This window comes from Engraulis encrasicolus, chromosome 15 (assembly GCF_034702125.1).
Source record: "Engraulis encrasicolus isolate BLACKSEA-1 chromosome 15, IST_EnEncr_1.0, whole genome shotgun sequence".
NCBI classification, from domain to species: Eukaryota; Metazoa; Chordata; class Actinopteri; order Clupeiformes; family Engraulidae; genus Engraulis; species Engraulis encrasicolus.
The window spans coordinates 40,240,899-40,255,898 of NC_085871.1; the positions used below are offsets into that span (position 1 = coordinate 40,240,899).

A 15,000-nucleotide genomic window follows, 5' to 3' on the forward strand; every position below is an offset into this window, starting at 1 on the left:
AGTAGATAACCATCACCAAAGGCAGATGAAAACAAAGATGTTTTGAAATCATACTGTTGGGGCAGGTCTTATTTGGACATCTAGCTGGCCCCAGCAGGCAGCATAATGATGCCATTTCACCCTATCTGGATTTGACCCTAGACACTACCAGAGAAGACCTAGGCATCTAAGGATGATATTGCTCTAGCACATCCACAATAGGCCTATATTTAGGGCCCAAGGCATTTAGTGACTTAAAGACTACCAGGACTGCTTTAAACTCAATTCTCAAAACCAAAAAAAAACCCTCACTGGTAGCCAATGAAATGACCAAATAGGCCTACTGGAGTGTTGTGATCTCTTTTGCTATTTAGAATTCTAGCAGTAACATGTGGATAAGTTTCACCTGCCTGAGTGACTTTTGGGGAATGTCTGTAAGGGCAGGCTATTACAATAGCCAACTCTGCAGGTAATAAAAGCAGAGATTAATTTCTCCCTAAGGTGACAAATGATTTAGTTGTTGATGTGAGCATTCAGCCTGCAACACGTGAGAAATAGCCAGGATAGACCCACACTCGTTCCATAAATGGGAAAAGAAGATAGAATGAGACAATTCGCGGTAGAGGGTTGATTACAAAAGAAAACATTAAAACAAATGGTGATGCGCCCCTTGAACGAAAACATAGCTCACAGCACAACACACCGATGAAACCACAGTCACGAGTCGACATACCACGGTGCACCATAACGCACACTGCACTCTTGAGCCAGTGGACACCCAATAGGCTACAGAGGAAACGGTGACTGAAGTAGAAACTATTTCAGAAACCGAAATTAGGCAACAAACGAGAAACAACAGGCACCTTGCGCCAACTGCGCGTGCACACATCTGTTGAATAGTTAAAAGTCCCCTCTCTAGTTCTTCTAATAACGATATCGCTCACAACTCTGAAGAGACCCAGCTTGCTTCGTGACGCGATATAACAGCTAGACTACAATAGCCAGACTTCCGTCATGCTAGAAATAAATGCAGCAAACCGACATGGAGCCGACATTAGAGCTATCAACTTTTGACTAGTTACACCGAATGACAACAATGCGTGAATGAAGTATGACATGATACGATATCAAAATTGTGCTGCGGCGGACATAATGATTGAAAGGAATAAACCCCTACCGTGCCTTCTTTGTAGCTTCTGTACAACATCTTCTGAATATCCATTATGTTCATGCTAGCACTGGCGATTGAAGTGACTGTCTTTGAAGTATGGGAGCGCGGAGCACAAAGTAACGCAGGGCAATTTGTAACACGGACTTTTTATCAAGATGCACAAATCATGTTCTGCCTACTTCCATAAACAAGGTCAAGAAGGCATGCTACAACATAGGCAAACGACTGAGTTTTCACTGACAACCATGACTTAATGTGGCTTATTATCAAGAAAGGACAAGCTGCCTCCCACGCGTCAGGGCCGAATCAGGTCTCTGGGGGCAGGCTGACATTCGAAATAACGGTAGACCGTTGATGCAACTGGCGCTCTCTCCAAACAGCCAATAAGACTGTATTTAATCCGGTTTAATATATCCCACAATTCAATGCCGCAATGTACAAAAATAAATACCGTAAAAGAAAATCCACACACATATCGTTCTTTTATGGTATTCATTTCTATTTGAAACATTTATTTGTATAATTCTACCACCCATGTGACCTACAGTTGCTAAAAGTAGCCTACCGTTAATTTTCTTGTGGCATAATGTTGAGTTCAAATTTAAGTCCCACCGTCGTGCTGAAGTGTGCCACTGGCTATATATAAAACGTGCTTTTGTCACTAACTCTAGATATGTCGCGCGCGAGATCCTTCATTTTGAAATGAATGGGTCTTGTACGTGTCGCAGGGACCGCTGCTGTGCTTTAGGGGGCCCCGTGCTGTGAGTTAGGGCCCCGAGTGCCTGAACATTCCCTTCACATGGACTTGATATGGTGGATGACGGGGCCCCTGAAAGTTCGGGGCCCCGGGCAATTGCCCGACCTTGCCCAGTGGTAGAACCGCCCCTGGGGGAGAGATAGAGAGAGAGAGAGAGAGAGAGAGAGAGAGGTAGAGACAGAGAGAGAGGTAGAGAGAGAGAGAGACAGCTAGAGAGAAAGAGGGGAAAGAGAGGAAGAGAGAGGGAGAGAGAGAGAGAGAGAGAGAGAGAGAGAGAGAGAGAGAGGTAGAGCCAGAGAAAGAGGTAGAGCCAGAGAGAGACAGCTCGAGAGAAAGAGGGGAACGAGAGGAAGAGATAGGGACAGAGAGAGAGAGAGAGAGAGAGAGAGAGGGGGGGGGGGGGGAAAGAGAGGAAGAGAGAGAGAGAGAGAGAGAGAGAGAGAGAGAGAGAGAGAGGGGGAGAGAGAGGGAATGAGGGAGAGCAACAGGGAACGATGGAAGGAGAGAGGGAGCGATGGAGCACGGCAGGGAGCTAAGAGATAGGGAGGCTTCAAGAGATGGGGAAAGAGAAGGAGAGACAGAGAGGGAGAGAGAGAGAGAGAGAGAGAGAGAGAGAGAGAGAGAGAGAGAGAGAGAGAGGGAATGAGAGAGAGAGAGAGAGAGAGAGAGAGAGAGAGAGAGAGAGAGGGAATGAGAGATGGCAAGGGGTAGAGAGAGGGGAATGAGGGAGAGCAACAGGGAGCGACAGAAGGAGCGAGGGAGCATGGGAGGGAGGAAGAGGAAGGGGGAGTTCAACAGATAGGGGAAGAGAGAGAGAGTTCAACAGATAGGGGAAGAGAGAGATAGTTCAAGAGATAGGGGAAGAGAGAGAGAGTTCAAGAGATAGGGAAAGAGAGAGAGAGAGAGAGAGAGGGCAATGGGGAGGGCAAGGGGGTGAGAGAGATAAAGGGGTAGAGAGAGAGAAGGAGGGAGAGCAACAGGGAGTGACGGAGAGAAAGAAGGAAGGAGGAAACAGAGAGAGAGAAAGAGAGAGAGGGAGGGAGAAAGAAGGAAGGAAGAAACACAGAGAGAGAAATAGATAGAGAGAAAGAGAGAAAGAAAGAGAGAGCCAGAGAGAGAGCCAGAGAGAGGGGGGAGAGAGGGGGGGGGGGAGTAATGAAGGAGATGGGAGAGGAAGTCTGAGATAGAGAGCGAGATGAGCTAGATGGGTTTGAAGTGCCCCTGCTGTGTGTGTGTGTGTGTGTGTGTGTGTGTGTTGTGTGTGTGTGTGTCTGTGCCTGTGTCTGTGTGTGTGTGTGTGTGTCTGTGTCTGTGTCTGTGTCTGTGTGTGTGTGTGTGTGCGTGCGTGCGTGCGTGCGTGCGTGCGTGCGTGTGCATGTTTGTGTATGAGTGTTCATCTCACCAATATAAAAGCAGATTGACAGAGAGATAGAAGCAAAATGAAGTTGTTATTTAAGCCTGTGTGTTAAAACAAAACCTTGTTGTGTCTGAAACAGTGGGAGTAGTAGCTATACCTGAGCTAGAAGAATACATTTAGCTATGCCAACAGGGCACTGCAAACCCCAGGGTAGTGTATTACAAGTTTTGACAGACTCCATAATATTGTTGTTGGGAATAAATCCAGTTGTACAATTTTGTACAAATATGCAGTAGTATCACATCTACAAAACTAAAGTAGGCTACACTAGAATATGAAATGGTAATGCACATTTGATACAGTGGTTGTTATTTCATATTGGATTTTCACTTTCTGTTTTCACCCCCTTGGCTCGACACGCAGTATTTGCCAAATAAAGTTGTACAACCACACTCACAAACACACGCACGCACGCACGCACGCACGCACGCACGCACGCACGCACGCACGCACGCACGCACGCACACACACACACACACACACACACACACACACACACACACACACACACACACACACACACACGTGCGAACGAGTGCACAGGCCTGCAAAAGAGCTATCAGAGCGCTTTGCACAATACTTTAGTATCATGTAGGGGGCATATACCACTCGACAGCGCCCTAAACAGGGAAGTTTGGAAGACTGGCTCAACAAATCATGGCCTTTTATATGTATTACCTCTGCCAAGGAGGTTATGGGATTGTCTGAGTTGTCTATTTGTCATTTCATTTCATTTCATTTACTGTTTATTTAGCAGGGACAGTGCACAATATACAATTGAGCCAGATTATAGCCACACGGCTAATTTTCATCTGTAGTCCCTGGACAGGAATTGGTGTTAAGCTAAAAACAAAAAGGATTACAATGACTAATAATACAAGAATTTGATAATACAATAAAAAGGTGCCCAATGTGCAAATATAGGCCCACAATATTGCATGGCCAAGAAGGCATATCTAGCTAAAAGAATACACATTGTTGGCGGTGCGTGTGTGTTTCTGTCCACCAGAGGGCAGAGGGCAGAACTTTTCCAGTATATTTATACTGTATATGCCATGACTGCAGACTGCACACTGAAAGTTCACACACACACACACACACACACACACACACACACACACACACACACACACACACACACACACACACACACACACACACACACACACACACACACACACACACACACACACACACACACACACACACACACACACACACACACACACACACACTGCTAGTACACACTTTGGTTTATAGCTCCAAACTCCAACTCCCATTGTCATTTTGACACAGCACTCCACAGCACAAAAGTGTTCAATGCACACTGCACTCAACGAAATTGCATTTATGCCTCACCCGTGCGTGGGAGCAGCCCCCTATGGCGCCCAAAAGGGAGCAGTGGGGCGGGCTATGCCCCTACCTTGAATGCCTGTTTTCCACTGCCGGTCAACATAGTGACTCGGCAGCCACTTTTTGCTTTTTCAATAGGCACAACACAGCTCAATCGTGAAGCAAAAAGTGGCGGCTGAGTCATACTGTGTCGAGCTGTGGGCCTACCAGCAAACCGGAAAAGAGGCAAAAGTCTCTACTCTCTGCTGCTTACTTTCTAAGACTTGGCTGTGTTTCCATGATTTCCTCCTGATAGGGCATTGATAGCCAGCTTAAGCGTATGCATTTACATTACCCCCAATGCCAAGAAGTGTCCCGTCCAAAGCTATAAAGTGTATCCTACTGTACACCGTCCAAGGCTGTAACATTTCACTGCTAATTGTTTCGTGATGCTGTTGAACTCTCGACACTGGTGGGGTGCCGTGCTGCCAATATACTTTATCAAGCAGACAGCTGCATAAGCACAGTGCACACGTACTGTAGGTAGTGTGGTGAGTGTGGTGGTGAAGTGAAGTGTGTGTTAGTGTGTGTGTGTGTGTGTGTGTGTGTGTGTGTGTGTGTGTGTGTGTGTGTGTGTGTGTGTGTGTGTGTGTGTGTGTGTGTGTGTGTGTGTGTGTGTGTGTGCGCGTGCGTGTGCAACTGTGTTTATGGCAAGTCATTCTCTATATATTATTTGTGACAAGACGAACACACGCACGCTCACACTCACACACGCAAACACGCGCGCACACACACACACTTTCTAATAATTATGCACCCTTCATGCATGTGCCTCACTGAGAGCTGCAGAGGGTATAAGAGATTGCAGATAACTAACTAACCTTCTCTGGAGAGGTGACAACGCTAGTGCAGCTATGACAGGACACCAAACCTCCACAGATTATATCAGGAAGACACACACGCACGCACACACACACACACACACACACACACACACACACAGACACACACACACACAGACTGAAGACACAGTCTGAAGAGAATGCCTCTTTATGGAGACCAGGATGGCTGTGTGTGTGTGTGTGTGTGTGTGTGTGTGTGTGTGTGTGTGTGTGTGTGTGTGTGTGTGTGTGTGTGTGGTTGTGTGTGTGTGTGTGGTTGTGTGTGTGTGTGTGTGTGTGTGTGTGTGTGTGTGTGTGTGTGTGTGTGTGTGTGTGTGTGTGTGTGTGTGTCTTCCTGATATAATCTGTGGAGGTTTGGTCTCCTGTCTGCACCAGCTGTCTCTGCTATGTCGCAGACTGCTAATATCATCACCAGGCGCGGAGTGGCCGTCGGGAGATCGGGGACTTGTCCCGGTGGGCCGCGGCCGTGAAATGTAATAATACGGCCGCACTGCATTCTTGTCCGGCCCTATAATTTTGTAATTTAATTTATATGAACTGACTTCCAACTTTCGGCTTACCCATAACTCTAGAAAGCCAGCTGAGTAGTTAGTATTTACAGTATACCGTATACCAGACGGCAATACCTCACTGACGGTGTCAAGTAAGTAAATTGGCCACACCCCTTCGCTACTGATAATTTTCATACAGTGTAGATCGCGGAAGTTTACAAGATCTTAGTAACACAGTTTCGTTTTCAGTATTTGAAGAACCTGTGATATGTAGATTGGTTACCAAAGGATGGAAATATTAATAAATTATGATTTATTTTCCGATTTCTACACGACTGTTACAGTTTACAGTCTTTCCAGTCCAGATTCACTTGCTCTCTGGTTATTGAATCGGGTTACGAACAGACTCCACCAAGTGGTAAGGAAGAGAACTGCACCTAACAGAAGCAATGGGTTTTGTTTTGATTTGTTAGAACTACCAGTATATCTCCTTATAGTCGAAATAATATTATTATCATACATATATTTATATGTGGTACATTTAGGATGTAGCCTATGTCTGAAGAAATGGAACAAAATAATTACCACACAAGATTCTGATGTGACCAGTGCTGGGTGTGTAGGCTAAGCTGTGGATTAAAGTAGAGTGATTGCAAGAAACAAAGACATTTGCTGCAACGAAGACAGCGTTTTAAGGTAGGCCTACACCGTTTGGTTATACATTTTGTTGACTTATGGTTGAGCTTTGAAGTAGCTAGGTTTGGCTTATTTGCTGCATGGTGGGTTTATTGCACAATGTAGACAGACTTTCTGTAAGCTATAGGCTACTATACTATACTTCGTAAGCCTACTCTTCTAAAAATCCCCATACTCAAAACTTTGTGCCCATGCTCATCCTGTCTTCCTTAAACGATATTTCAATTTCAAACGGTCAAAAATGACTGTGGAGTGCACATTTGCATGGAGCAGTAGCGTGATGTAGCCTAACCTAGTAGGCCTATGAATGCTTTGGACTGTGATGATGGCTCCAGTGGTGTAGTCTACTTTTTGAAGTGGATATACTGTATATTTGAGCATTTTTTTATGTGTACTGTATATATTTGTGCTATTGTAAATAATGGATCAATCAATTTTAAGTGGGTATACTGTAATCCCTGAAATTTTGAAATGGGTGCGTATACCTGCGTTTTACGTAGACTACACCACTGGCTGTGCATTTCATCAAGGTTTAGGCTACAATTCTCCACTTCAGGTTGATATTTTGACAACAATAATGTTCACATGTAGTAGGGGAGACTGGGGTAAAGTGAGCCACGGGGTAAAGTGAGCCACCCCCTTTTTCTCGAAAAAGGTGAATACATTTTAACATGTCACCACATTCTAAGGTGGTGGAAATCCTTTTCTAACACCTGTGAAAAAGTGAAGCATGTACCAAATTTGGCAAGAGAGATATTTGTGAAAATGTGTTTTTTTGCTCTTTAAGTGAATTCCATGTATATTCAAAACATGGATGATTTAGAGAAAACAAAAATAGAACAATTTCTGGTCTCATCATGTCTGAAATGTTACGTAATAAGCTACTATATGAGTGATATTTTAAGTCTTTTTGCACTTTTATGATAATTTTATGAGCATTTATTTACATAATTTTGGCATGGGGTAAGGTGAGCCTTTTGAGATGGGGTAAGATGAGCCGCTTATCCTAATGGGATTTATAATGGTTGAAAAACATGTTATGATATTTCAGCATAATCAGATAATTTCTTTCATATCATACCCAGGTGAGTTGAGATTAATGACTTTATGCATGTTTAAGCCAATTCAAACAATAATATTAACTTTTTTTCTACATTGCACTCTGCATTGTTCGCCATTGTATTCAAACAAAGCTGTAAGGGCCCACAATATGTATTTTTTGGCATAGTTCTGTTGCATTAGTTGTTTTATTTCATAGATTCATTAGTTACATTTGTTATAATAAATAAAAGTTGTTTAGCTGAGATTTTTGCCTGGGCTCAATTTACCCCAAGCAGTGGCTCACCTTACCCCATGCATGGGGTAAGATGAGCCACCTGAAAAAATATTTTTAAAAGGCAATATCATTTTAACCATGACAGTTTATCAATTAGTTTTTGCTCTAATAGTATCAGGACACTTTGAAATTTGGTATGATGTAAAAAATTTAACCAAATACGCCTTCATCGCTTAGCTGTGATGAAAAATGTAAAAAGTGGCTCATTTTACCCCAGTCTCCCCTACGACTGCAGATTTCGCGGCTTTTGTCTTTTTGGTTAGGAAACCATGTTGTTCGCTTTGTTTTTTTGTTTTTTTTTAAAGAGGGCCGCCAAGGGGAAAATTCTCCCGGTGGGAAAAGGTGGGCCACTCCGCCCCTGATCATCACCTTCACACACACACACACACACACACACACACACAAACACACACACACACACACACACACACACATACGCGCCCGCAGGCATGCACACACACACAAACACACACGGCCGCAGACACTCACACATACACATAGGCACACACATACACGTGCATGCGGCACGCACACACGCACACAAACACGCACAAATACACACGCAGGCCCGCACACACTAACACACGCACTCCCGCAGGCACACACACACACACACACACACACACACACACACACACACACACACACACACGGCCGCCCACACGCACGCACACAGTGTTGTTCTGATGCAATATCACAACATGATACACACACATGAGCACACACGCACACCCGCACACACACACACACACACACACACACACACACACACACACACACACACACACACACACCTACACACACACACACACACACACACACACACACACACACACACACACACACACACACACACAAACACACACACACACACACACACACACCAGATATCTTGCCTGGGGGGGCATGTGAACTTCCTAACCCCCCCTCCACAAATTAGACTGGCCCAAGCACTTTTTAATACATTAGCTGAAGAAGCAGTAAGGACCGAGGAGAAGGAAGTGTGAATGTTACCATGGAAACTACCACACGGAATGTTTCCTCCGGCGGATTCTCACTGTACATTCCAACACAGTTACAGTACTTTAAATCCCTGCTGGGCTGAGTGCATTTTGAATGCATTACTGAGCAAGTAAGGAACATTCGGAAATGACTCAAGATTATAGAGGTAATGCACTAAGTTCCGTACAGTGCAACCTTGCATAATGCAGTTTCCGCAATTATAACAAAGCGATTCAATGTGATGACAACCATCACACTTATTGTATGGCTCATTTGAAAGAGGAGGTAGTCGTCTTCACAATAAGACCAAATTGACTTACTGTGATCAATGTATGGGTTGATTATTTGGACAAGTAGGTCACTACATGCCATTTTAAGTACATGCAGTTGTGCAAAGCAACTCAACCAGGAACAAATACAGGTTGGCAAATCTGTGGATAGCAGTCTAAACAGGTGGGCATCCTGGGTTCACAAAGTACACGCTCTGCCACGTATTAGTTCCAGGTAATTGACGGAACCAGCTGATCCCAATTAGCTGAACCCTATACATGTTTTTTCACAATGACGTCAATCTAGTTACGTTTTGAATCCAAGAATACAACAATAAGCACAGAGTATGTTACATCTGGTGACATAGACATAAAACTACATGCCACTGGTTTCCGTCTGAAACTAGAACTTTTTTATACTACTGTGTATGCCACAGCTTTAGACAGAAAACCACAGAAAACAGTGGAGTTTATTTTTATACTCATAAAGACATAAAACAATATGTCACCAGTTGTTGTTTATACTATAGCATAAAAACCTACTGGTTTTGAATGGAAAACCATAGAAAACAGAGTGGAGTATACATTTTTATGTCTATGCCACCAGATGCAACGTACTGTATACCTGCTTCAAATGCATTGGATCAAAGATGCTATATGCCATATACATAAAAAGCAACTGGCTTTAGACGGAAAGCCATAGGAAACAATGGAGTCTATTTTTATGTCTAGATGCAATGTGCTGTATACCTTCTTCAAATGCACTGAATGAAAGGCGTGTGACGTCAAGAGAAAAAAGGCTCACCACAGAGGCAGCCACCAGAGGGGCACCTCACCACAGGGGCAACCACAGGAGCAACCTACACAGCTGGATAGCCTAGGCTTACTGTATGCAACGTGTTTGTTCCAGTTAATTTACAGAATTGAGTTGATCTCTGTTAGTGCATTTTTAGATGCGCCCTAGCAACTCTAAAAGAGGGTATGTCCGTCCGTCGGTCCGTCCGTCTATCTGTCTGAAACACATTCCTTAAATCGGCCAAAACACAATCTTGCCGCCTTTTTTCGTATTACTCTCTTTATATTTGTGCTTTTGGACGCATCTTTGTCCGCCTGTCGGACTTGTTAGATCACATTCAACTCATACTGTACTTCATGCTTTGAATACATGGAATCGAATGTGTCTTGTGTCATGAGAAGAAGAAGGTCCACTATAGGGGCAGTCTGTGTGCAACACCCTACACATCTATAGGCCCCCTGGGTTCAGAAAGCCACCTGTTAGTTCCAGTAAATTTACTGAACCAAATTATCCCAATTAGCACACCTCTTCAGCCAGGAGGATTAGCTTTTTTTCTGCAGTTACGTCAAACAAGTTCCGCTTGGAAATGAAGTTGTGTTTAAAAGAGTACCGGTTTCAATAGAAAACAGTGAGTTGTAATGGGTGTATGTTGTACATTTACGTCTATACCAGTGTTCCCTTTTTTCTGTACTTTTTTGTCTTGTGTACCCCTCTAAGCCTTTTTGTTGTACAAAAAGGCTCATGCTATATGTCTCCTCTTCTGTCCCAATGTGACTCCATTAATTTGTTATTATTGCATTTTCGAAGTAGGCCTACCCCCTCCAGTGTGCTTGCGCAGCCCTAGATGGGAAAAAAAATGTTCTATGCCACCGCATGCTACTTGCCTGATTGCCATTAACGTTCACGTGTTGTATCACTAGGATGAGCGAGACAAGGCAACCTTAAATTGATGATTTGGTTTTACCTTTCTCCTGTATTTCCTGCCGTTCTCTGAGTACAGCAGTACAAAGTTTACCTCCAAACTAGCAGTTCACATTGAGTCCTATGAGACCAGCTGGTACTGCCATACCCAAAGAACAGTTGAAAGTACAGGAGAATGGTAAAACCCAATCATTTAACTCAAGGGAAGGTGTAAAATGAGCTTATTTCCAAAAATGGGACAGTATCACTTTAAACCTGCTTTTAATGCATTAAGTTGAAGGTGTCTGACATCAGATGAAAAAGGCCCATTACTGAAGATGGAGCTAACAGCTCATGCGGAAGTAATGAATGCAATGATTCTCACATCCTGCTTCTCTGTCCTTGGCAACATACTACAAGCGCCATGAATATTGCCCCGGCACTACAAAAGACTGTGCAATCATCCATCTGTGTTCCTATTATTTTTATTAGTCCACATGATTTACTTATCACCACAACGCTACTACTACATGTTTCCTGGTTTCAAACAGAATTCTCTGTGCAAGGTGTTATATGACACCGTGGTATCACTGACCACCTCAAAACCACAAAACCATTTCTCGGGGCCGCCATACAATGAGTGGACAAGTTGTCCATAGAGACCCAGGTTCAAACCCAGCCTGGGTCATTTCAAGTTCAAGTTCAAGTTCAAGTTGGTTTTATTGTCAATTTCTTTACATGCACTGGTCATACAAAGAATTTTAAATTACGTTTCTTGCTTTCCCATGCAGACATAGACTAATCTAGGTAAGGACATAGACAGTATAGACATAGACAGTACTCATACATGGACTATATCTCTTTTTTATATACACTCAATTCCTGTGACCTCTTCAATGCCACTGTCAAATAAAGGCCAAAAAAGAAAAAGAGAAGCACCAAAGAAACCCATTCATCCAGCATGTGTCGTAATATGCAACCTTCAACCCTGGCACCTCCAGCCTTCATCCCTCTACTAATGTCACATATCCTGTGTGCATTTCAAATATGCGACCTTGCGTCCTCCACTTGTGCTTGTGGCCTCACGTTTTGCTGATGCCCCGCCTCCGTGGAGAGAACAATTTAGTTTCCCTGCTGTCAGCCTAGCCAAAACAATTTTTTGGGGGACTATATTTCATTCACCATCCAGTTTGCAAATGAGAAAATGACTTTAGTAGAATTATGCTTTTGCGAGATATTGAATTAATTTTCTGTAGTCAGTGACACCATCATGAGGTCACAAACAGGCAAGTGAGCAAGGAAGGAAGGAAGTCTGCATATTGGAATGCACCCCCGGTGTCTCTGGTCACAGCAACAGGACCAGGAAGCAAACAGGAAGCAGGAAGCAGGAAACAGGAAATGACGTCACCACAACTTACGTTGATGAGCTCGATCTCCCAGATCTTCTTGACCAGCTCCATGGAGGTGTAGCCATTGATGAGGAAGGACTTGGTGTAGTCACCCAGCTCCAGGGACTCCAGCCACTCTGCCACCGACGTGGGGTTGTTGCCATCGTAGCCTATCGGCCGCACCTACAACACATAGAGAAAGAGATATATTGTATGTTACAATACAGTTTTTCTCAATTGGTTTGGATCATTTCTTGAAACTGAGATGACATTCCTGTAACTAATGGGTCATTTGGCCAAACATTCTTACACTTCTGCAAAACAGTTCAGATAACTAGCACCTGAAACACATAGAGGGTAGAGAGATACTGTATGTTAAGACATGGGATTGCAGTCAATGTAGCCTATGGGCCGCACCTAAAACGCATAGAGGTAGAGAGATTACATTACATTACATTATTACAATGCATTACACTTAACTGACGCTTTTATGCAAAGCAACTTACAGGTATATACAGGGTATTGCTTACAGACCCTGGAGCAATGTGGGGTTAGGTGCTTTTGGACATGGATGAACGTGCTGGTAAGGGTGGGATTTGAACCAGCAACCCTCTAAACTTAAGACCAGCGCTCTAGCCATTGACTGCCTCATGGAGAGATACTGTATCTTAAGACTTGCAGTTGTTGCCATCGTAGAATATGGGCTGCACCTAAAACACATAGAGGTAGAGAGATACTATATGTTGAGACTTGGGGTTGCTGCCATCGTAGCCTATTGGCCGCACCTACAACACATAGAGGTAGAGAGATACTGTACGTTAAGAGATATGTATGTTAAGATGTGGGGTAGCTGTCATCGTAGCCTATGGGCTGCACCTAAAACACATAGAGGTAGAGAGATACTATATGTTGAGACTTGGGGTTGCTGCCATCGTAGCCTATGGGGGCTGCAGCTTTAGAGGGACAGGTGGAGGTAGAGACTTGCTTCATGGAAACTGTTTCTTTTTTACTTTAACTTTTGACAACTCTGTATTTATTGCATCATCTACAGAGAGGTTTGGTTGCTCATCGGCTAGACCAGACTTTAAATGCATACATTATAGTTTATGATAATGGATAGGTTATGATTATGATGTCCGTCATTATGATTTCCATCCAAATTTAAAGGAGTATGCCACTATTTTGGGGCTTAATACAGTTAAAATCGTTGGCCAGGGTTTATATAGGTGGTAACGTGTCTTATTTTTCATGTAAGCCGCTGTCTTGTTTTAAGACAAGTTAAAAGAGGGAGCATGTCGCTAAGCTAGTGAAAGTCAATGGATCCGTGTAGCACGTAGCAATGCTACATGGATGTATTGACTTTCACTAGCTTAGCGACATACTCCCTCTTTTAACTTGTCTTAAAGCAAGACAACGCTTAACATGAAAAATAAGACACTTTACCACCTTTATAAACCATAGCCAACGATTTTAACTGTATTAAGCCCCAAAATAGTGGCATACCCCTTTAAATATAAAATCTTGACTACTAAAAATACAAGAAAACAAAGGGAGAAAGAAATTCTGTGGAGATGCAAACTGCTAATCATCAGAATTAGATAACATGTATAGTAACTAGCATCATGTAACATATCAACAATAATGTGTCTGAAATCATCACTGAAAGGCACAGCCAAGGTTTTACAGGGTGCGTTCCAATATGCGACCTTGCATCCACCACTTGTGCTTGTGGCCTCGTACCCGGATGTAATACGTCGTGTTGACAATTGCAAACTGGTTGGTGAGTGAAGAATAGTCCCCCAAAAAATGTTGTGGCTAGGCTGACAGCAGAGAAACGTAATTGTTTTCCCCACGTTGGCGGGGCATCAGCAAAACGTGAGGCCACAAGCACAAGTGGAGGACGTGAGGACACATATTGGAACGCACCCATTGTGTCTGAAATCACCACTGAAAGTCACAGCCAAGGCTTCACAGACTCCATTTAACAGGAAAGTCAGAGGTTAAATACATCAACGCACACGATAGGCTAACTGTTTCGCTGACTATGTGTATCGGAGCGTGTGATTGGTGGATGGCCCCAGAGGAGGTGTGAATAAAAGTGTATGACAGCGTGTGATTGGGTGAAAGTAATCATAGGCTAAAGCTTGACCTTTGATTGGGTTGTTTAGGCGAATTTCAGCTGAATAAGCACAACCTCTAAGCATACCCTAGATGCCTTTAGAAAAAGCACTGCCTGCTTTTCACTGCCTGCTTTTAGTTTCTAATATCTCTGCTGCTGATTGTAATCTTACAGTATACAGCGCACAGTGGATTTGCATGTGTGGAGCTTTAGTGCTTTAATGGAAGATCCAATATGTCAGCAGGATTTCTGTGTGTGTGTGTGTGTGTTTGTGTGTGTGTGTGGTTGTGGTTGTGGTTGTTGTTGCTGTTGTTGTTGTTGTTGTTTGTGTGGGTGTGTGTGTGTGTGTGTGTGTGTGTGTGTGTGTGTGTGTGTGTGTGTGTCTGTGTGTGTGTGTGTGTGTGTCTGTGTGTCTGTGTGTGTCTGAGTGTGTGCGTGCGTGCAT

General features: G+C 43.6%; 1 protein-coding gene across 2 annotated transcripts in view; it reads right to left on the reverse strand.

Annotated features, from left to right (window-relative positions):
* The window catches only part of anks1b (ankyrin repeat and sterile alpha motif domain containing 1B), a 354,285-nt gene that overhangs the window by 106,860 nt on the left and 232,425 nt on the right, over window positions 1-15,000 (reverse strand). For both annotated transcript variants that reach the window (XM_063217502.1, XM_063217500.1), the window contains exon 16: window positions 12,467-12,619. In XM_063217502.1, coding sequence (XP_063073572.1) covers window positions 12,467-12,619 — 153 coding nt within the window. The remainder of the gene's footprint in view (window positions 1-12,466; window positions 12,620-15,000) is intronic.